The following is a 23,191-nucleotide window of genomic DNA, read 5'->3' as shown; positions in this document are numbered from 1 at the left end:
GAGAATCGAACCCGAGGGTTCGGCACAACAACTATACCAGCCAACCGCCCGACTTGGAATGGATCAAGAGTGTGAATGAAGTGTAAGTTGTGTTTTGTGCTGTTTTACATACTATTTCAGTTATAGCCCGATGTGTGAGCTTGTTGTGAAAGGTAAGCAGGTATCGTGACAGCATCATGCTTTCAAACCTAGAAACATTATCAGAGCGAACTCGGATTCAGACCCATGATAAAAGGTTTCTAGCACACCTAATAATAATGGAGTATGATTATCCCCCGACACGTTTATCAGATAGGAACAAACATAGTCTTCTGAAGTGAAACACATTGAGACATATGATACAGTCTGGCTACTTTATTTCAAATTGGTTATTTTCTATGATCCATTTTGTGTCATCTCTGAGAGCAAATCGTCGAGTTGCCTCCTTCGCGATGTTCCGGTTGGTGAGAAGATGCTGGAATGTAGAACAGAAAATCACGTCATCGCCATTTTCAACACCTCATCATCCACATTCCCAATCATCAGTTATCAGCACTTTCACAGCCAATCACACACGCCATCATTATCAATCATAATCAATAATTATCAACATATCTATAGTAAGAAAAAATATGTCATCCTCATCCTCTTTCTCATCATCATCCTAGTCCAAAATACACAATCATCAGTCGTCATCTACACCGATCACCATCATCAATTAATCAAAATCATTATCATCAAACAATGCTCCTCATAGACAATAATTATCATCGTTTTCATCAACATCTTAAATAAGAACTCCAGGGGGATTGTGGGTTAGTACTGGTCCCAAGAAACCTTTGTTGGTCATAAAATGGATTTTATGGATCGGTGGTCCAGCTCGGAGACTTGGTTGATGTTTTGTCGTCGTACCTCGAGAATATCAATCACGGGGTAGTCTGGTACTCGTTCAACAACAAACACACAGTTATTTCAGTACAATAAATTGTCAACTATTGATACAATTTACCACCGATACACTATATCGAAATATACTGAGCATTGTTGTGTGTTTTATGTTGAAGTTAGCATAATAGTCACTGGCACTACCTGTGGGCTGGGACGAATGTTGTTCTTGCCGGGAGTCGGGATCTGGTTCTGGGGAACTATCTGAGTCCGTCTTTTCTGATATTGGTGTGAGAGATCGAGTATCTTTTATTCCTTTGTCATCGAGATTTGGAACTGCAGCAGAAAAGGAATACTTAACATAAACATATATTTGAGTGAGTGAGTGAGTGGTTTTAGCTATATATTTCAGCAATATCATGGCGGGCGACACCAGAAATAAGCTTCACATATTGCATCCATGTGGGGAATCGAACCCGGAACTTCAGCTTGGCGAGCGAACGCTCTATCCACTAGGTTACCCCAGCACCCCGAGTATTTTTTTAAGACCGTCGGGGCATATATTGGTAAAGGTAGAGAGAAAATGGTAAATTTTAACATTTGTCAATAAAGTCCAGAGGGTCACCTGAACGATGAAACAAATATTACATGATTCGGGCACAAACTCGACTTACCTGATTTATTTAATTGATCGGAGCCAAAAAAAGATGCGACGTTTACGAATACAATTTTCGAATATAGAACCGTCACTAGAACATTTGCATAGATTAAGGCCGATCATTTTACCGTGATATTAATACACACACGTAAGATGTTTCATTTATCCAAATAGCGGTTCAATGTACAGTCATCGCCACAAGGTGACCACATACGTACAGTTCGAAACAGAATACTGTCGCAATCAACAAATAACACTAAATGATACCATATTCTGATTAGTATAAGCTGCATTGGCTGAAACCCCAATAATTGTCAGAGAGAGTGAGTGATGTTTGACCGCTGTAAAAGTAATATCACGGAGTTTCAGCTGTATGTAATAGGAATACGTATGAAATGCAGGGGATGTAGTGATTCATAAACTCAAGGTTATGACACTCGAAATCGTACATTGGACTCTGCTTTTAGCAGTGATTGCATATAATTACGGAAATGATTTTGTGGCTTTTACAAGAGACACGTCGATTTGTCTTTCGGTCATCAAATGTTAACAGAAAAAAACGAAACCGTTTGGGCTGACCTGCCCACCGCTGTACAGTACACAACGAACTCAAAGGGACCACTAAATTAAGTTCGTTATAACCGTAGTTCGTTATAAGCATATATACAACATAACTACAGCAATTAGTCGGACAAAAAAGTAAGTTTGCTATATCCGTCAGTTCGTTATAAGCGTGTTCGTTATAAACGTAGTTTACTGTACTCCAGATGGGACTGTCGCAACATGTGGTTCAGCAACATTTGCAGTCCTCAAGACAACTACCATTTCAAAAACAAATAATTTCTTACTAACACCACAAAAAAATTCAAGTTAAAGGTCATTTTCCTTTTGAACCCATCTCTGTGCAGTATTTCTTTAAAAAATATATTAGATAATATTTGAAAGATTTGCACACAATGAAAATCATCACGTCTCAATTATCGATTGTCACTTTGAATAATATGTCATAGGAGAAACAATGTTCCTTTTTGTTGATATTTGTATGTGTTCTACGTAAATGTAAATATACCTGCTATAAACATGGTCCTAAAGGTTTGGTACATAAACTCTCCAGTATTTCCCAAGGTGTTGATAAAGTCTCCTCTCTTCATTGCAATCAACTGATTTCCAGTCACTGTTTCAAAGGCTTGGCTAATCATGTGATGGTCCTCTTCGCCCACGTTGTTTGCCCTGGCGACGGAGTCTACCCATCCTGCTACTTCGGCCGTTGTCCAGTGCTCTGGGTGGAGGATTGTCCAGCGCGGTGCAGGATCTGGTCAAGAAATGTTAATTTTGAACGTACAATATTTATCTTTTTTTATGTTTTTATTTATTACAATTGCCTTTCATATGTTAGGGATGGTGTAATTGCACAATTGTATCTGCAGGTGCAGTTTTATCGTTACAATAGTATGTTCGGAATAACGATGAGCTATAACGTGAACACTGTATATTTCAACAAGATGATAAAGAATATATTTGTTATGTATCATGCATACATCGTTTGGTGTTACCCATAAATAGAAGTACACAATCAACAATCGATATACTATAATTATACTATTACAAAAGCCTGTTTTTTTTGGGTTATATTTCATATTTAGAGCAATGGTTGTGCGTTATTTTAAAACATCATGCCAGCATACTACGGATTTCAAAACATGTTTTATTCCATCAACTTTAATATTTATCTCTATTGCATGCGTGGTCTAATCATGAATACTGATTGTTAGATATATATATTGGTTTGTTGTAACTGGGTTAGACTATTTGAGGAAAATTAAAATTGGCAAATGACAACCGTGATGCATTTAATACAGAATACATTTTCCAGAATAACAATCATTGATGAATGCTGGTAAATGATATGGAAATTGTCTTGCAAAGTATTCAGAATTGTACGCAAAAATTGTCGGAGAACATTAACCTCATTATTTTATTTCTTACATTATTATTTGATTTCTTCAAAAACATGAACGAGGAAACGGCAGATGACTTATATGTCGATAACTTTTAGAATATAAACGCTGAAGACAACACAGTACTTACAGTGTGATAACAAGAGATAAAGTGATGGATTCTTGAACAATAACATAGCTCCGGGACTTGATAATATCCTCAACAATTATATTTCAACCACCATTGATGTATTCATGGAGGTATATGTACAACTTTTTTTCATTATAGATCTCGACGCCATATCATCCCAGGCAAATGACAAACAGGTGTTATCAAGACAATCTTTGGGAATAAAGGGAATCGAAAAAAATGTTATAAATACCCGTTTTCAAATATTATTGAAACAAATTTAATCTGATCTGAAGCTCAAGCACGTTTTAGAAAGGAAACTAGTACCAGCGATCATATATTTACCTTATATAGCTTATAGTAAAATAATGAAAGTGGGGAAAAAGAAATTATTTTGTTGATTTCGAAAAAGCATTTTAAATAAATAAATCGACAAAACCCTTTCCATATCCAAAAGAAATCTTTGCGTAAATTAAAGTAGAGTCGATTGTACGATTCCGACTATGTCGTATGTATGTGTGTTTATGAATAACTATCAAATAGAGATGATACCAGGTATGCGCGAAAAGGTGAGCGTGTCCTCCCCACCGGTAGCACCCGTCACAAACACATGCAAAGTCAAGTCAATTGTCCGCCTGGTACAAGTCATTCGTCATATTTATCATAAAATAGAATCATGTATTTCTTGTGATAGAAATCATACAAACTTCATCTCATGTAAGTCTTTTGCAAGTCAACAGTCACCTCTTTTCTTTGCGTTGTTCCTAAATTACCTTGACTCAAGACTAAGATAAATTATATGATCGAATAGAGAATGTTATAACTATACATTATTGTATGCAGATGACGGAGTTCTGTTGGCATCAAATGCAAAGGATTTACAACATACGTTAGACTCATTTGATATGTATGGTAAAACCGGGAGGATTGTTATTGATACTTCCAAGACTACAGTAATGTGTTCCGGGGGTCTAAAAGTGATTACTAAAGCAGTGGGTGAAATGACATTAGAGCACGTGGGATCATATAAATACCTTGGTGTTATTATGCATACAATTTGAAAATTTACTTGTACGACGCAAAATTAATATTCTGTGCCAAGGGCGGAAATTACATTTGTCAATTGAATGTCAACTAAGACGTTTTGACGCCATGGTTAAACTAATTCTTCTCTACGGTAGTGAGATATGTGTATTTTAAAATATTCTTTTCACAGAAACTAATCATTTTTATTTTCTTAAACACCTGACGTCAGAGAAGTGTTCTCCAAATAACATTATATATGGTGAACTTGGAAAATCTCATCTCTCTAACTTATTCAATATAAGAATATTTCTATTTACATGTATGCTAACTTTCTGTCTGGGAAAAAAACATCTAAATTATCTTTCAATATGTATACATTACGTAATATAATGGGAAAATGTAAAAATAATGGATGACATGCACGAAACGAATTTGTGACTCACAAGGCCCTAGTTACATATGGATATTACAAGATGTTCAAAGTCAAGCTATCTTAGAAAAGAAATGTAGGTAAGGATGAATAAATTGATATTAAATGCAACTCAAATGCAATCCTATATAGCTGCAAGTGAACAATCTTTAAAAGGCACCATGCCTAAAATTGTGAAAAAAGGATTATTATAAATTGTGAGATTTTGAACTTATTACGCATGGGAATGTTTGGATTTTTTAATCACCTTCTTGGATGTGTTACTTTCATTTAAATGTAATTATAAAGACGACTTGCTGAAGATTTGATGAATTCGAATCGTTTTTCTCTTATTCATGTGTGATCTGTTTTTGATATGCATATACATATTCAAAACATGTCTACAAGCAGATCAGTGTTCGGTGAGAGTAGAGAGACAACTTTGATTTCTTTTCCCATGCTGATTGTTACACACGAGTACATGAAATGGTTTATTTAAACCAGTTGAGATTATTTCAGGAAAACCCAAAAAATGGTTAATGATGCATGTTTTGTAAAGCATTTAATACAAAAGATATACACCAACTCATAATGTACATCGCGGTAAGACAGTAAGTCAAAGCGGTAATGTTGATTAATTTTGAGGGTCAAGAACTTCAATATTTTTAGTTGTTGCTGAAGATTTCAGGAATTTCTTTGGATAATTGGCCAATGAAGAAAACTCAGGACGCGTTTTTCATGCTGGCGTTTTGATGTCATATTGGGCCAATTGTATTTATATATTCAGCTTGCCAGTAAAGTATTTGTAACATATAATCGTTTCTGATCATAATGTCTTTCGTTTCTAAGAACTAATTTTCAAGCACTTTATTACCATATGCTCGTCTAGGCGCAAATCCGTACACCGTTACCTCATACCAAGGAGACGTTCTCGGATTTTCAACAGTGCAAACTAATGTATGCTTTATGATAGTAATGTAGCTGAGACACACTTTAAGGCAACTTTTATACATTAAACATTTGATATCGGTTTATTAATAGTCAGTGACAAAGAAAACTAAAAACCGCGTTTTAAATCCATCGTATATTTTGATTATTTCCTACAATGTTTTCTACGATTTTATAATGGGTAAAATATCATTGCTCTTTGTTTATTTATACCATACAGACCAGGGCAATAATGTATATATGTTCATTGACAAGAATGATAGAAAAATTAAAATACTTCAAACATAGACACAAATGATAACAAATATGAGCAGTATAATCATCAGTTGAAATATGATATACGCTATGAAATGCAATTAAGAAGTTAGCGTTACAAATTAGTAAACAAACCATTACCATATTCAGGAGAAATACATGCTAAAACAGAGACAATTGAACGATTCCAAATATATCATGAGTATGTGTTTATGGACCACTATTACATAGTGATGATACCAGGTGTTCGCGAAAAGGGGGCGTATCTATCATGTCCCACCAGTGGCACCCGTCCCAATCACTCTCAGAGGCAAGTCAAATATGGTACAAGTCAAAATGGTGAACCGCATCGGACATAATTTTTGTCAATGAAGCATCAAATTTGGAAATGTTCTCCACTTGTCTACTATAAAACATTTGGCCGCTTTAATGGGTTCCTGAATGTTGTAACCCTGATTAAACAAGTTTTGAGTAAGAGTCGCATGATGCTCCTTGAAATCTTCGAAGAAAAAATATTCTCGATTGTATCTCAAACGCTGTGAACAGAAGACACCAAAGGCGGAAGCTGATGAAATAGTGCTCGACATTAAGGGAAAGTTGACTATTGGAAAGTTGAAGTCATCCCTGTTCTCATACAGTCGTTGGAGAGTTGTTTTGACTCTGAATCTCTTTACATAGATCTAAATATGAAACAGATCACAATTAATAAACAGATCAGCAAGAAGTTGAACACAATTGATGCCCAAGGGAATGCATAAACAAGCTAACTTAATGTGCCTTTGACTTCTAGTAATTGTACGGGAAAATTCTTGGGACATATCTCGTTGTAGACCATGTGTTTTACATCTGTTGTGGAAATAATGTTCGCTGCCAGATAATAAACACATTCGTTTAACAATCTATGAAATGCACACCGATCCTGAGAATTATACACATATCAAATCAACGGTGTTACTGTGGGGAGCTATCAATGCTGATGACCATGATTTGAAAAACAAAATCAATTTGAATTAATTCTTTAATTCGGATGACCTTGATTTGAAACAAAAAATAAAAATGTGTCGCGATTAATAAACGGTTTACCCGTAGAAAAAAATGGATATCAAGTAGCATAGATAACATTGGTCTGGTCAAAGCATTTTTGTCAAACTTTGATATTTTTTTAGATGTTTAACAGTGATACGTGTCACAAGGTGAAGACATGTGATTATCTAACATCAGACAAATACATAAAAAATGCCTACATAGACATACAACTTATTTCAACGGATCACGAAATTAACATTGTACAACCAATTGGCAGTGAGTCAGCGCACGATGCTGATGTGTTTACAGATAAAGCGCTTAAGAAAATTAAAACTTTTATGTCAAGATCAAATCACAAACTCTTGAAAGCCAAGGTTATCTTTAAAATATAGTTAGGGATAAACTAAATGATATCTAGTTGCAATCCTGGGTAGCTGCAAAAGATAAATCTTCCAAAGAATCCATTACATAATTGTAAACAAGTGATTGTTTAAATTTTGAAAACTATTTAGTTGATACAGATGAAAACGTTAGGAGAATTTCACTAAAGGTGAGGACACCCAATCACAATTTACCAGTTGAGACAGGCAGATGAGGAAAATACCATAAACTGCAAGAAAATGCCCACTCTGCCAACCGTGTGACATAGGAGATGATTCTCACTATTTGTTTATCTGTCCATCATTTGAAAAAGAGAGGAAATAACTCACAAATATTATTATATTGAACCTAACATGTTTAAAATGAATTGACTTTCTAATAGCTCAGGATTAGAAACATCGAGAAAACAATCGTAAGTTGTGTAAAATAATCTTGATAAAAGTTGAGCCTGGAAATAATATTTCATGAATGTGTGTACAAACTTTCACTTGACCTGATCCGATCGCTCGGAAAAGATGTTCATGATATGGTAATATTGTTTTCATTCAGTCGGAACTACTTTACTTTGAACATATGATATACATATCTGAACACCTTGAACATATAATGTAGCATATCAATATGTACATTTTAACATGTTAAACATTTTAATTTAACATGAATTAAACATTAACTTCGGTAATGAAATTGATCAGCGATACACATTTTTGTTCTGGTTTTCTTTGCCTGCTACAAGGAGCGACAAATCCAGTGTCAATGAACCCTAATTGGTCCGACACCCTATTTCAAACCTCTGCCATCGAGTGATTCTGAGCCATAGATACATTTTTCTTGGTAGCGTCAATGATCACGTCCATTTCCATAGTAAACGGCAAGTGATGTATGATGTAAATCATATAATATCTTAACGAAAACTATCCTCTATTTTCAACATAACATTTTCAAAATAAATAATTTTGTTTCACAAAAGCCTGGTTTTAATTCATAATGAAAATGATTATCACTTTATATAATTTATAAAGTGGTATTTCATTTTCAAAGTATATTCAAACGCTGATAGTTGATATGTATGCTTTGGCATATTTGCATCAATATCGCCTTTGGATAATTAATGAGATTAAATAAATAAATAAATAAATAAATAAATAAATACATACATACATACATACATACATACATACATACATACATACATACATACATACATACATACATAATTAAATAAATAAATAAATAAATAAATAATGTGATGAATGAATGAATGAATGAATGAATTTGTATAAAACATATATTATGCATTCTAAAAAAAATAATATATGAATAAAGATATAAATAAATATATAAATCAATGATACATAGCCATCTCTTATACATTTCCACCCTGGGAGTCATAACTGACTGCATTTAGTTACAGACCATGTTAATGCGATCACGGTGGTCATACTGTACATGTTAAGTATCTTGTGCTGGGGAAGTGTAAACGATACGAAAACATAAGGGAAGTATGTTTCCCTTCATATTTCGTATAATCCATCTGGTAAAGGTTTTCTGCGACTGTTGTAGTGTACATACACAAAGGCTCTAATGTGTATTGTTTTTTTCTGAAAATTGTTAAGAAAATAAGGAACCTGCCACTCGTTGTGTGAACCTCTTTCATAGTTCTGTTAGTGTCAATAATAAGCCTTGATTGTTTTGCTATTCTGTATACAGATTGTTGACAGATACATAACATAACATAACATATTGCCTTGAGTACAGAAATATAGTTATGTCCGCCCGTCTGTCTGTCTGTCTGCTACAAATTGCCGTAATTTCAGAAAATGATAAATTTCGTCACCGCCTCAATCGTATCACATACATGTTTACTCATGGAAAGGTAGTACATGTATTGACTATCGTGGCTATAATGACTCAAGTAAGTAGTATCGAGGCTATACTTACTCAAATAATTAGGTTGGAGGCTACACGTACTACAGTAAGTAGTATCGAGGTAGAAGAGGTATGTGCTTATTACGTACATCGGATACCAACCAAGGCTTAAATATCACGCTAAATGTCACATGACATTTCCAAAGGTAAAGCTAGACCAAGTCACTTCTCTTCATGCCCAGTGCACATAATGTCTTGCACGGCTGAATCTTTAATATGTAGATATGGTAACATGCAGGGAGAAAGCAGCGCACCCTGACCCAACTGTGAGGATGAATGGCACACGAGTGTGTTCCCATTAAGTACAATGCAAATCGTAAATAACAAAGAATGTTTGAAAGTTTGAATGCATATCAAATTAAAGCAACTGCCTATCTATGTTCTATAGACATGTCTTATATTATACTTATAAGTGTAAATTAGTGGAATAACAGGTCGACATAACAACGGATAATTATGTTACTTTTCAGACTGCATAGCAATCGACCCGTTCCCCTGCCATGTGCGTGTCTGTCCGATGTGGGAGGGTGCTCTTAATATGAAGCTGTCAGCTGGGCAGTCAATGAGTGCAGTGTGCCGTTGTGTGAGACTGACCTACTCGTCAGCAATATATCAGGAAAATTGGTGAAATAAAAGTACAGCTGCGAAAACGAGATATTACCTCGATATATTGTATCCGCCATTGTTGAAATTTGGTTTGCCAGTCACGTGATGAGTGTTTGAGGTCAAAGGTTGTTAAAATTTGTAAACAAAGCCGTCGTTCAGCTTTCGTGTTTGCGTATAACGTGTTCGGGCAATTTGAGGCAGCATGAATTTGGGGAATGTTATCCACGTAACGCTGCAACTAAAGTTAATGATAAATGGATTAATTGGGGATTGATTATACAATGGGTATGGTTGCTTATGACGGTGATAGGGATGGTGGTAGAGGCGGAGTGGAGGAGTGGTGTCAGAGGTGGGGTAGGATGGAGGCGGTAGCGGTAGAGTGGTAGTGATATCGGTGGATTGAGGTGGTGTGGTAGTGGTAGTGGTAGAGGTGGGTTGGGATTGGATTGGGGTGGTAGTAGTAAAGGTGGGGTGAGATTGGGTTGGGATGGTAGAGGCTGGGTGGGGTAGGATGGAGGCGGTAGCGGTAGAATGGTAGTAATATCGGTGGATTGAGGGTGGGGTGGTAATGGTAGAGGTTGGCTGGGGGTGGTAGTGGTAGAGGTGGGGTGGGGGTGGTAGAGGTTGGGTGGGATTGGGGAGGTAGTCGTAGAGGTGGGTTGGGATTTGGTGGGGTGGTAGTAATAGAGGTGGGTGATGGTGATAGTGATAGAGGTGGGGTTTCATTGGGTGGGGTGGTAGAGGTGGGTTGGGATTGGGTGGGGTGGCAGTTGTAGAGGTGGGATGGGATTGGATGGTGGTGGTAGTGGTAGGGGTGGGGTGCGATTGGGTGAGGGTGGTAATGGTAGAGGCGGGGTTGGATTGGATGGTAGAGGCGGGCTGAGATTGGATGGGGGTGGTAGTAGTAGAGGTGGGTTGAGATTGGGTGGGGGTGGTAGTGGTAGAGGTGGGGTGGGATTGGGTGGTGGTGGTAGTGGTAGAGGTGAGGTGGGATTGGGTGGGGTGGCAGTGCTAGAGGAGGGGTAGGATTGGGTGGGGTTGTAGTGATAGAGTTGGGGTGGGATTAGGTGGGGGTGGTAGTGGTAGAGGTGAGGTGGGATTTGGTGGGGGTGGTAGTGGCAGAGGTGAGGTGGGATTGGGTGGGGTGGTAGTGGTAGAGGTGGGTTGAGATTGGGTGGGGTTGGTAGTGGTAGAGGTGGGGTAGGATTGGGTGGAGGTGGTAGTGGTAGAGGTGAGGTGGGATTGGGTGGGGTGGTAATGATAGAGGTGGGGTAGGTTTGGGTGGGGGTGGTAGTGGTAGAGGTGGGTTGAGATTGGGTGGGGGTGGTAGTGGTAGAGGTGGGGTGGGATTTGGTGGTGGTGGTAGTGATAGCGTTGGGGTGGGATTGGGTGGGGGTGGTAGTGGTAGAGGCGGGGTGGGATTGGATGGTAGAGGTGGGCTGAGATTGGTTGGGGGTGGTAGTAGTAGAGTTGGGTTGAGATTGGGTGGGGTTGGTAGAGGTAGAGGTGGGGTATGATTGGATGAGGTGGTATTGATAGCGTTGGGGTGGGATTGGGTGGGGGTCGTAGTGGTAGAGGTGTGTTGGGATTGGGTGGGGGTGGTAGTAGTAGAGGTGGGTTGAGATTGGGTGGTGGTGGTAGTGGTACAGGTGAGTCGGGGTTGGGTGGGGTGGCAGTGCTAGAGGTGGGGTAGGATTGGGTGGGGTGTTAGTGATAGAGTTGAGGTGGGATTAGGTGGGGGTGGTAGTGGTAGAGGTGAGGTGGGATTTGGTGGGGGTGGTAGTGGCAGAGGTGAGGTGGGATTGGCTGGGGGTGGTAGTGGTAGAGGTTGGTTGAGATTGGGTGGGGTTGGTAGTGGTAGAGGTGGGGTAGGATTGGGTGGAGGTGGTAGTGGTAGAGATGAGGTGGGATTGGGTGGGGTGGTAATGATAGAGGTGGGGTAGGTTTGGGTGGGGGTGGTAGTAGTAGAGTTGGGTTGAGATTGGGTGGGGTTGGTAGAGGTAGAGGTGGGGTAGGATTGGATGAGGTGGTATTGATAGCGTTGGGGTGGGATTGGGTGGGGTCGTAGTGGTAGAGGTGTGTTGGGATTGGGTGGGGGTGGTAGTGGTAGAGGTGAGTTGGGATTGGGTGGTGGTGGTAGTGGTAGAGGTGAGGTGGGATTGGGTGGGGTGGCAGTGGTAGAGGTGGGTTGAGATTGGGTGGGGGTGGTAGTGGTAGCGGTGTGTTGAGATTGGGTGGGGGTGGTAGTGGTAGAGGTGGGGTGGGATTGGGTGGTGGTGGTAGTGATAGTGTTGGGTTAGGATTGGGACGGGGTCGTAGTGGTGGAGATGAGGTGGGATCGGGTTGGGGTGGTAGTGGTAGAGGTGAGGTGGGATTGGGTGGTGGTGGTAGTGATAGTGTTGAGGTAGGATTGGGTTGGGGTGATAGTGGTAGAGGTGAGGTGGGATTGGGTGGGGGTGGTAGTGGTAAAGGTGGGGTAGGATTGGGTGGGGGTGGTAGCAGTGGAGGTGGGTTGAGATTAGGTGGGGGTGGTAGTGATAGAGTTGGGGTAGGATTGGGTGGGGGTGGTAGTGGTAGAGGTGAGGTAGGATTGGGTGGGGGTGGTAGTAGTAGAGATGGGTTGAGATTGGGTTGGGGTGGTAGAGGTGGGATTAGGTTGTGGTGGTTGTCATAGAGTTGGGTAGGATTGGATGGGGTGGTAGTGATAGAGGTGGGGTGGGATTGGTAGGGGGTGGTAGTGGTAGAGGTGGGGTGGGATTTGGTGGTGGTGGTAGTGATAGAGTTTGGGTAGGATTGGATGGGGTGGTAGTGATAGAGTTGGGTGGGATTGGGGGGGATGGTAGTGGTAGAGGTGAGGTGGGATTGGGTGGAGGTGGTAGTGGTAGAGGCGGGGTGGGATTGGATGGTAGAGATGGGCTGAGATTGGTTGGGGGTGGTAGTAGTAGAGGTGGGTTGAGATTGGGTTGGGTTGGTAGTGGTAGAGGTGGGGTAGGATTGGATGAGGTGGTAGTGATAGAGTTGGGGTGGGATTGGGTGGGGGTCGTAGTGGTAGAGGTGTGGTGGGATTGGGTGGGTGTGGTAGTGGTAGAGGTGACTGGGATTGGGTGGTGGTGGTAGTGGTAGAGGTGAGGTGGGATTGGGTGGGGTGACAGTGGTAGAGGTGGGGTAGGATTGGGTGGGGGTGGTAGTAGTAGCGGTGTGTTGAGATTGGGTGGGGGTGGTAGTGGTAGAGGTGAGGTGGGATTGGGTGGTGGTGGAAGTGATAGTGTTGGGGTAGGATTGGGACGGGGTGGTAGTGGTGGAGATGAGGTGGGATTGGGTGGGGGTGGTAGTGGTAGAGGTGGGGTAGGATTGGGTGGGGGTGGTAGTAGTAGAGGTGGGTTGAGATTAGTTGGGGGTGGTAGTGATAGAGTTGGGGTAGGACCGGGTGGGGGTGGTAGTGGTAGAGGTGAGGTGGGATTGTGTGGGGTGGTAGCAGTAGAGTTGGGGTAGGATTGGGTGGGGGTGGTAGTAGTAGAGATGGGTTGAGTTTGTGTTGGGATGGTAGAGGTGGGATTAGGTGGTGGTGGTTGTCATAGAGTGGGGTAGGATTGGATGGGGTGGTAGTAGTAGAGGTGGGTTGAGATTGGGTGGGGGTGGTAGTGGTAAAGGTGGGGTAGGATTGGGTGGGGGTGGTAGTGGTAGAGGTGAGGTGGGATTGTGTGGGTCGGTAGTGGTAGAGGTGGGGTAGGATTGGGTGGGGGGGGTAGTAGTAGAGGTGGGTTGAGATTGGGTGGGGGTGGTAGTGATAGAGTTGGGGTAGGATTGGGTGGGGGTGGTAGTAGTAGAAGTGGGTTGAGATTAGGTGGGGGTGGTAGTGGTAGAGGTGAGGTGGGATTGGGTGGGGGCGGTAGTGGTAGAGGTGAGGTGGGATTGGGTGGTGGTGGTAGTGATAGAGTTGGGGTAGGGTGGTAGTGATAGAGTTTCGGTGGTGTGGAATTGGGGTGGAGATGGTAGAGGTAGAGGTCGGGTGGGGTGATAGTGGCTGAGTGGTCTCAAAGGAGCAAACAACTTTTCAGTGACGTTATCATCTCATCCTGCAATACATATACTAAGTTGGATGCACAAAATAAGCCTTACCTTTATCCAGGGTTTGTCGTACGATAGTCACAAGGGTGAAGTTTCCATGTAATGAACAAGTTCATATTGTGTCCGTGCGGCTTGTCACCAGCCAAATAAAGGTCGTTAAAGGAAGCGCGTTCATCAGTCTCATATTTAGCCACATACATGTGCCGGGCGAGTCCAGCATACACATGACGAAATTCCCCCTTTCTTCCTGATTGGCTAGATTGTGACCAATCAGGAAGTGGGCAAAGGGAATTTCCCTACATAACCGCAATCAGGGTGTTTTAGCTTCCTGATTCATAAACTCGGAACAGCTCAGAGTACACTTTTTTCGTTATCTATTTACTTAACATTCTTGTGTTAATGAGAACTGATGATAAATCTACATTTATTAAACAGTGTAATTATTATTATCTATATATACTGAAATAGATATGAAGAATAGGAATATTAACGATTCGACAATCGTCATCGCTTTAAAGAAGTATCTTGAAAAATAACTTAAAATAATAAAAAATAAATGTTTTCGGAATTTACACTTGTCACATAGAATCTGCAATAGTTGATACATATAAATAATTCATCAGATTAATACAAAATGCAATGTCATATGCACGATATATTTACTATTCACAAAGCGCCATTGATATTATTACGCAGAAACATGAATCAGAGATCAATTCTCCCGCACAGGTCACAGTGACCTAGTAAACGCAGTGCGGTGTAATCTGGCGAAAGATAAATATTCTCACTCAGGGCTCGTTGACACTAAAGTGTTCGCCCCGACTCACATTAAACACCATTGTACCCATGATGCTGCTTCGTGGGTAGCTGACATCGCGTGCAACCAGGTAGTGGCCCACTTCCTGAATTCGTCCCATGCGCGTGTCACGCCTTCGAGAATCCCGAACAGAGCATTTTGTGGGAATGTGTAGTAATTCTGGAAAACCTTTAAAAAAGGATTTAAAAATGTGACCTAACATTTCTGTAAACGTGAGATATCTTGAGTTGTTTGCACTCAATCTTTATTCAAATACCTAAAGGCCACATGCCTAGATTACAAAGAGAACAGATGTGTTACATACCTGTTTACGACTATTCACACGTTTCTTTCTTTACAACACTGGTATATACATGGAGGTTTTTTCTATCATTATATGTTGTATTATATATATATATATATATATAGAGAGAGAGAGAGAGAGAGAGAGAGAGAGAGATAGAGAGAGAGAGAGGAAAGATAGAGAGAGAGGGAGAGAGATAGAGAGAGGGGCGTGTGCGAGAGAGAAAATTACTATGCTCTCTTTCATTTACTCTGACTTGTGTAGATTCCCTAAAGGCCACATGCCTAGATTACAAAAAGAAAAGATGTGTTACATACCTGTTTACGACTATTCACACGTTTCTTTATATACTGGTATATACATGGACGTTTGGTTTTTTCTATCATTTTATTTTGTATTATTTATATATATATATATATATATAAAGAGAGAGAGAGAGAGAGAGGAGAGAGAGGGGGATAGAGATAGAGAGAGGAGAGAGATAGAGAGAGAGGGAGAGAGAGATAGAGAGATAGAGAGAGAGGAGAGAGAGAGGGAGAGAGAGATAGAGAGAGATGAGAGAGAGGGGTTAGAGAGAGAGAGAGAGAGAGAGAGAGAGAGAGAGAGAAAGAGAGAAATTAGTATGATCTCTGTGATATACTCTGACTTGTGTAGATTCCTTTATCTCACTCCGAGCATCATGTACACACAATAGAGAGGCTGATTCCCCTCGTCACTACGGCAGCGATTTGTTTCCCTGCACAATCTTCAATTCACAAACTTACTTACAAAACATATAACAGGACTTTAGAGAGGGATACGGGGAGGGGGGGTACTTTTTGTCATTTACCTACTTTTATTAAATAGAATATATACTACACAATTTCATTACACGTCTTGAATCTGGTTAGACTAATGGTACTCATCGCGCGACTGAGAGAAGTTCCGTAGTACCCCATCCTTGAATCGGGTTTGATTCCTGGTACTCATGAGTAACGAATATTATCAGGATCGGATGGTAATCCTTCCTGACAGGAACATCGATCCCCGTATGTGTGAAACAGGATAGGTCCTCATCCTTGAGATAGAAATAGAATACCCCATGCGTGAGTCAGAATAAATGCACAAGTAACCAATTCTTGAGACGATTGAGGACCCCATGTGTGAGGAGAAGCCAGGTCCCCAGTACCCCCCGACCTGTGAGTCAGGTTAAATCTCCAGCTCACTACCTGTCGGGCAGTTCAGATCCCCAGTACCCCACCGTGAGAGGGTGTAGATACCCAGTAACCTACCCGTGAGACGGGATGGATATCCAATAACCTACCCGTGAGACGTGATAGATTCCCAGTAACCTACCCGTAACCTACCCGTGAGGAATAAACTGATGACCGGATGGTTGCTCTGAGTGAGCTGGCTTACAGTATCAAAGTTCAACGAGTATATGCACCGTTGTTCCTTAAACAGAACAATAAAGTTATCACTGGTTCAACAGAGCACAGCGACATCACCGTTATAGTTCGGGCTGTCGTTCCTGAACACCGACTACATTTACAGATAGGCACACAGTCCGAATAGGTTAAAGTTTAGAAGGAAGTAGCATTTGACCCACAATCGTAATCATATCTGTTAACACACTCCTCTCACTACATGTAATAGTACCCTGGTACAGATATGAAGCGAACAGGTGTTTGACAGATACCAGAACCCTGCCCTGTAAACATATTTTGACCGGCGTTACATCACTGTCATAACATTCGGGTCTTACCAGGCGAGCTTTCTGTTAAAGGTCAACACGCCTCTGAAAAATTAGCAATCGAAAGTTTATTGAAGCCTTCAAAAGCACACAAACACAAACTGTATGATGTATGTCACTCTAAACAGCTAATACCGTATTCGACGTAATAAGCGCCCCGCTCTAATAAGCGCCCACGGTGATATTTGCTAATATATTGGCCAGTGAACAATCCCAATTAGCACCCCTTCCGATAGATCAGTGTACACAACACCTATATATTCGCGTATAATACGAACTCGTTTGTTATATGCACCCTCAATTATGGGCAATTAAATTCCGAAAATATGTATCTCTCGTATATAAACATTTTAGGCTGTCTGTATAAACCACGAAATTTATCTTTCGACTCTGTTTTTTTGTCACCAAAATAATGTTCTAATAAGAGCCCCCTATTTCTAATTTTGAGAGCGCCCTGGGCGCTTATTACGTCGAATACGGTAATTATCCTGCACGGAAACAATTATCATTTTACAATGGACTTGTATTATAACTTTTATAGACCATGACAAAAATTGCCTGAAAAATGTGAAGTCTCCCTTTAACCATTATTCAGACTGACAACCTTTCTACGTTTTACGTTGTGCATGCGGCGACAGATACTGACATACAGGATCGGAGGTGTATTTCAGAAGAAGGATGCCGCATTGCAATTCCGAGAAATGTTGTATTCAAGTAGGTGTGTGACACATCACTTCAGCGAAACTCTCTTGAGGATGTCTGCTGGTAGTTTTTCTATTTTATATTTATTCTCACTGCCAAGCTTGAACCACGGGCTCGAACCACATAAGTTCAATAATGATGCTCTATCAAATCAAATGTTTATCATCTTTATATAAACTTCTCATATTGAATAATGACAGTGATTGGTTTGTTGAGAATCTATGCTGTCTCACAGGTAGGCTACTGGGGATATATCTCCTCTCACGGAATGGGTCCTTGGGATCAACCTTGTATCACGGATTGGGTACTTGGATCTATCACTGAATGGGTACTGGGGATCTCCTATGTATCACGGAATGGGTACTGGGTATCTACCATGTATCACGGAATGGGTACTTGGATCTATCACGGATGGGTACTGGGGATCTCCTCTGTATCACGGAATGGGTACTGGGAATCTACCATGTATCACGGAATGGGTACTGGGGATCTCCTATGTATCACGGAATGGGTACTGGGGATCTACCTTGTTTCACGGAATGGGTACTGGGGATCTACCTTGTATCACGGAATGGGTACTGGGGATCTCCTCTGTATCACGGAATGGGTACTGGGGATCTCCTCTGTATCACGGAATGGGTACTGGGGATCTACCTTGTATCACGGAATGGGTACTTGGATCTATCACTGAATGGGTAGTGGGGATCTCCTCTGTATCACGGAATGGGTACTGGGAATCTCCTCTGTATCACGGATGGGTACTGGGGATCTCCTCTGTATCACGGAATGGGTACTGGGGATCTACCTTGTATCACGGAATGGGTACTGGGGATCTCCTATGTATCACGGAATGGGTACTGGGGATCTCCTCTGTATCACGGAATGGGTACTGGGGATCTACCTTGTATCACGGAATGGGTACTGGGGATCTCCTCTGTATCACGGAATGGGTACTGGGGATCTTCTCTGTATCACGGGATGGGTACTGGGGATCTACCTTGTATCACGGAATGGGTACTTGGATCTATCACGGAATGGGTAGTGGGGATCTCCTCTGTATCACGGAATGGGTACTGGGGATCTACCTTGTCTCCCGGAATGGGTACTGAGGATCTACCTTGTATCCCGGAATGGGTACTGCTGATCTCCCTTGTCTCGTGGAATGGGTACTGGGGATCTACCTTGTATCACAGAGTGGGTACTGGGCCCTTGTCTCGCGGAATGGGTACTGGAGATCTATCTTGTCTCGCGGAATGGGTACTGCTGATCTATCTTGTCTCGCGGAATGGGTACTTGGGATCTATCTTGTCTCGCGGAATGGGTACTGCTGACCTATCTTGTATCACGGAATGGGTACTGGGGATCTACCTTGTATCACGAATTGGGTACTTGGATCTATCACTGAATGGGTACTGGGGATCTCCTCTGTATCACGGAATGGGTACTGGGGATCTCCTCTGTATCACGGAATGGGTACTGGGGATCTCCTCTGTATCACGGAATGGGTACTGGGGATCTACCTTGTATCACGGAATGGGTACTGGGGATCTACCTTGTATCACGGAGTGGGTACTGGGACCTTGTCTCCCGGAATGGGTAGTGGGGATCTCCTCTGTATCACGGAATGGGTACTGGGGATCTACCTTGTCTCCCGGAATGGGTACTGGGGATCTACCTTGTATCCCGGAATGGGTACTGCTGATCTCCCTTGTCTCGTGAAATGGGTACTGGCGATCTACCTTGTATCACGGAGTGGGTACTGGGACCTTGTCTCCCGGAATGGGTAGTGGGGATCTCCTCTGTATCACGGAATGGGTACTGGGGATCTACCTTGTCTCCCAGAATGGGTACTGGGGATCTACCTTGTATCCCCGAATGGGTACTGCTGATCTCCCTTGTCTCGTGAAATGGGTACTGGAGATCTATCTTGTCTCGTGGAATGGGTACTGGGGATCGACCTTGCATCACGGAATGGGTACTGGGCCCTTGTCTCGCGGAATGGGCACTGGAGATCTATCTTGTCTCGCGGAATGGGTACTGCTGATCTCCCTTTTCTCGCGGAATGGGTACTGGGGATCTACCTTGTATCACGGAATGGGTACTGGGCCCTTGTCTCGCGGAATGGGTACTGGAGATCTATCTTGTCTCGCGGAATGGGTACTGCTGATCTATCTTGTCTCGCGGAATGGGTACTTGGGATCTATCTTGTCTAGCGGAATGGGTACTGCTGATCTATCTTGTCTTGCGGAATGGGTACTTGGGATCTACCTTGTCTCGCGGAATGGGTACTGGGGATCGACCTTGTATCACGGAATGGGTACTGGGCCCTTGTCTCGCGGAATGGGTACTGGAGATCTATCTTGTCTTGCGGAATGGGTACTGGGGATCGACCTTGTATCACGAAATGGGTACTGGGCCCTTGTCTCGCGGTACTGGTACTGGGGATCTTACCTTGTCTCGCGGAATGGGTACTGGGGATCGACCTTGTATAACGGAATGGGTACTGGGTCCTTGTCTCGCGGAATGGGTACTGGGGATCTTACCTTGTCTCGCGAAATGGGTACTGGGGATCTACCTTTTCCTACACACCTGTGGGTGAGAAACCCATTTACGATAACTGGTATCAAACATATGTGTGAGATCCAATTCTAGGCCCGTGATTGGCTACTCCATGGTGATGACCTGAGGTCAGATTATGACGGACTTCTTTCCTGATTGTAAGTCATTCATAACTTGCTCGTGCTTCAGTCTAATGTTCACCTTCGTCCGTGTTGAACGTTATGGCTTTTCAGAGTCTAACCCACTGGATGCCACAGCGACATGTATGTCCCTCCTCTTCAACCCTCACTTTGAAGCCGAAAAAAATTCGGAATATATCACGCACATTAATAGACTTATAATTGCTGATCTCCCTTGTCTCGTGAAATGGGTACTGGCGATCTACCTTGTATCACGGAGTGGGTACTGGGACCTTGTCTCCCGGAATGGGTAGTGGGGATCTCCTCTGTATCACGGAATGGGTACTGGGGATCTACCTTGTCTCCCAGAATGGGTACTGGGGATCTACCTTGTATCCCGGAATGGGTACTGCTGATCTCCCTTGTCTCGTGAAATGGGTACTGGAGATCTATCTTGTCTCGTGGAATGGGTACTGGGGATCGACCTTGCATCACGGAATGGGTACTGGGCCCTTGTCTCGCGGAATGGGTACTGGAGATCTATCTTGTCTCGCGGAATGGGTACTGCTGATCTCCCTTTTCTCGCGGAATGGGTACTGGGGATCTACCTTGTATCACAGTATGGGTACTGGGCCCTTGTCTCGCGGAATGGGTACTGGAGATCTATCTTGTCTCGTGGAATGGGTACTGGGGATCTACCTTGTATCACGGAATGGGTACTGGGCCCTTGTCTCGCGGAATGGGTACTGGGGATGTACCTTGTCTCGCGGAATGGGTACTGTTGATCTACCTTGTATCACGGAATGGCTACTGGGGATCAACCTTGTATCACGGAATGGCTACTGGGGATCCACCTTGTATCACGTGTACATGTGTAAATGTTATTCAACGTCAGCTTGGGAAAGAGCCTTACATGTACATAAGTGTAATATGTAAAAACCTTTTGATTAGATTTAGAAGAAGCAATCACTATTATCCTATATATAGATAAATTCATTCCTGATATAATATGTCCTTTGTGCACAATGTCAGCTGGCGTTGAGTTTCATTATATATTTGAATTTACCCATTTTGTAAATCACCGCTAGTGTTATTTGATGAAGAACAGATAGACAATAGGTTTATCTAAAAAATTCTGAGATCTATCAATACATTAAAAAGAGTTGCCGGATATCGTCATATAAACGCAGATAAACAAAACATGAACCTCATCTTCTACGCTGTCATTCCAGTGAAACTATTTTATATTGTGGACAGGTATACCTTGGCTAGTGCCGATCTATAGTTTCTGGACATCTTACATAGCCTTCTGTCCCGTACATTTGCTTGTAACATCGGTGCACTCTCAATTTGTTAAGCCCATTTCGCCCCTCTTCTTTTCTTAACATACTCCAAAGGGTAACATACTCACTCATACACTATATATATCATGAGCTTGTCTTTATAAAATAGTGATGATACCGGGTGTTCGCTAAAAGGCAAGTCGGTTGTAAACAATTCGACTGAATAGTTTGACACAAGTGTTCGCGTGTTCGGACATGAAGTTTGGTTAATCCTTTATAGAGATCCTTGAAAGTGTACACATTTTTTCGCGTCAGTCTATGTGCATTTGTGTTATTTTGTGTTGTGGGCGGAAAATACGTATCTCTCCTGTTCCTAATAAACTTTATTCACAAAGTACTACCTTGTGTGTAGATGTAAAAGATTTAGATATCTATGTCGTGTACATGTCGTCCTCCCAGTTTACCAAAGAGTGAATATTGTTTTACTTTATATCTAACAATATCTCTTCAGAGAGTAAATTTGTCATATTAAATCTGTCAGGACCAGAGCAGGGATTCCCGATGTTATAGAAGGCTAGGGTCCCGCTGACCAATCGTTCCGCGTTAGGAGTACGGTCGGGTCGACAGAGGACATCTGCGAAAATGTAGGATAATTCTAGGATGCTAATTTCCGTAGGTTGTACCTCAGGTCTGAGTAGAAGCTACAATCAGCTGGAAAATGTGTTTCGTCATCCACAACGTTACTATTATATATACGTATTCTGCCTTTAATAGGAATCCACCTCCACCGAACAAATTCACCTAGGTCTATCCCAATGCTACGCTGAGATATATTTAAGCAAAACATACATGAGGTTCAACACAATGTACGAAAGTTTCATTTGCCTGGCTATGATCAAGCGAAAGACTTTGTAAACCAGTCATGGTAATCTAAGGAAAGAAAAGCATTTTAGCCAGCTGAGTCTGAACAAGAAATATTGTACAAATCGAAAACATGTAATTGAAGGCTGCAAAGCAAGGCAATTACAGGAAACTACGTTTATAAACGAACACGCTTCTATAGCGAAATTACTTTTTTGTCCCGAATATTTGCTGTGGTCTTGCTGTATATGAGCTTATAACGAACTACGGTTATAGCGAACTAGAATTAGTGGTCCCTTTGAGTTCGTTATATCCGTAGTTTATTGCACTTGAATTGTTTGATAGGCATTACTTGACGGATGACGGATGACAATGTAGACACACTTTAGAGATAACAGCTTCTTTAATTACTGTAAATGCATGACGGATGACAGTAATTAATGAAGTTGTTATCTATAAATTGTGTCTACTTTGTAATGCAAATACTTACTAGTTATTCCATGAATTGCGGTATTTAACGGACCACCTGCAAATAGCGCTCAGGTTATTGATTGATCCGCGCCAAAACCGAAATATTTCAAATCTGTGTTTGGTTAGT

General features: G+C 41.7%; 1 protein-coding gene across 2 annotated transcripts; it reads right to left on the bottom strand.

The window, feature by feature from the left end:
* Nucleotides 1-339: 339 nt before the first annotated feature.
* Nucleotides 340-10,291, bottom strand: LOC124120084. 2 transcript variants are annotated; one of them, XM_046482822.2, is made up of 4 exons: nt 10,225-10,291; nt 2,592-2,834; nt 1,069-1,200; nt 340-454 (listed from the first exon to the last, which is right to left on the bottom strand). In XM_046482822.2, the coding sequence occupies exons 1-4, from the start codon at nt 10,244-10,246 to the stop codon at nt 393-395; spliced, it is 459 nt and encodes a 152-aa protein (XP_046338778.2). In that variant the 5' UTR covers nt 10,247-10,291; the 3' UTR covers nt 340-392. The 2 variants fall into 2 exon arrangements, with proteins under 2 accessions (XP_046338778.2, XP_046338777.2); XM_046482821.2 differs by lacking the exon at nt 10,225-10,291 and adding an exon at nt 9,576-9,669.
* Between the last annotated feature and the right edge of the window lie 12,900 nt (nt 10,292-23,191).

Source organism: Haliotis rufescens, unplaced genomic scaffold (genome assembly GCF_023055435.1).
Source record: "Haliotis rufescens isolate VD_foot unplaced genomic scaffold, xgHalRufe1.0.p SCAF_6, whole genome shotgun sequence".
Lineage (NCBI taxonomy): Eukaryota > Metazoa > Mollusca > Gastropoda > Lepetellida > Haliotidae > Haliotis > Haliotis rufescens.
Note: the sequence above shows the minus strand (reverse complement) of the source record. Positions and strands in the feature narration are given on the sequence as shown.

Coding starts and splice junctions, on each gene's coding strand:
- LOC124120084 (XM_046482821.2), bottom strand. CDS start 9,654: ATGTACGTAATAAGCACATACCTCTTCTACCTCGATACTACTTACTGT. Junction 2,835..9,575: donor CCTCCAACCTAATTATTTGA/GTAAGTATAGCC, acceptor TTTCTTGACCAG/ATCCTGCACCGCGCTGGACA. Junction 455..1,068: donor ACATTCGTCCCAGCCCACAG/GTAGTGCCAGTG, acceptor TCTACATTCCAG/CATCTTCTCACCAACCGGAA.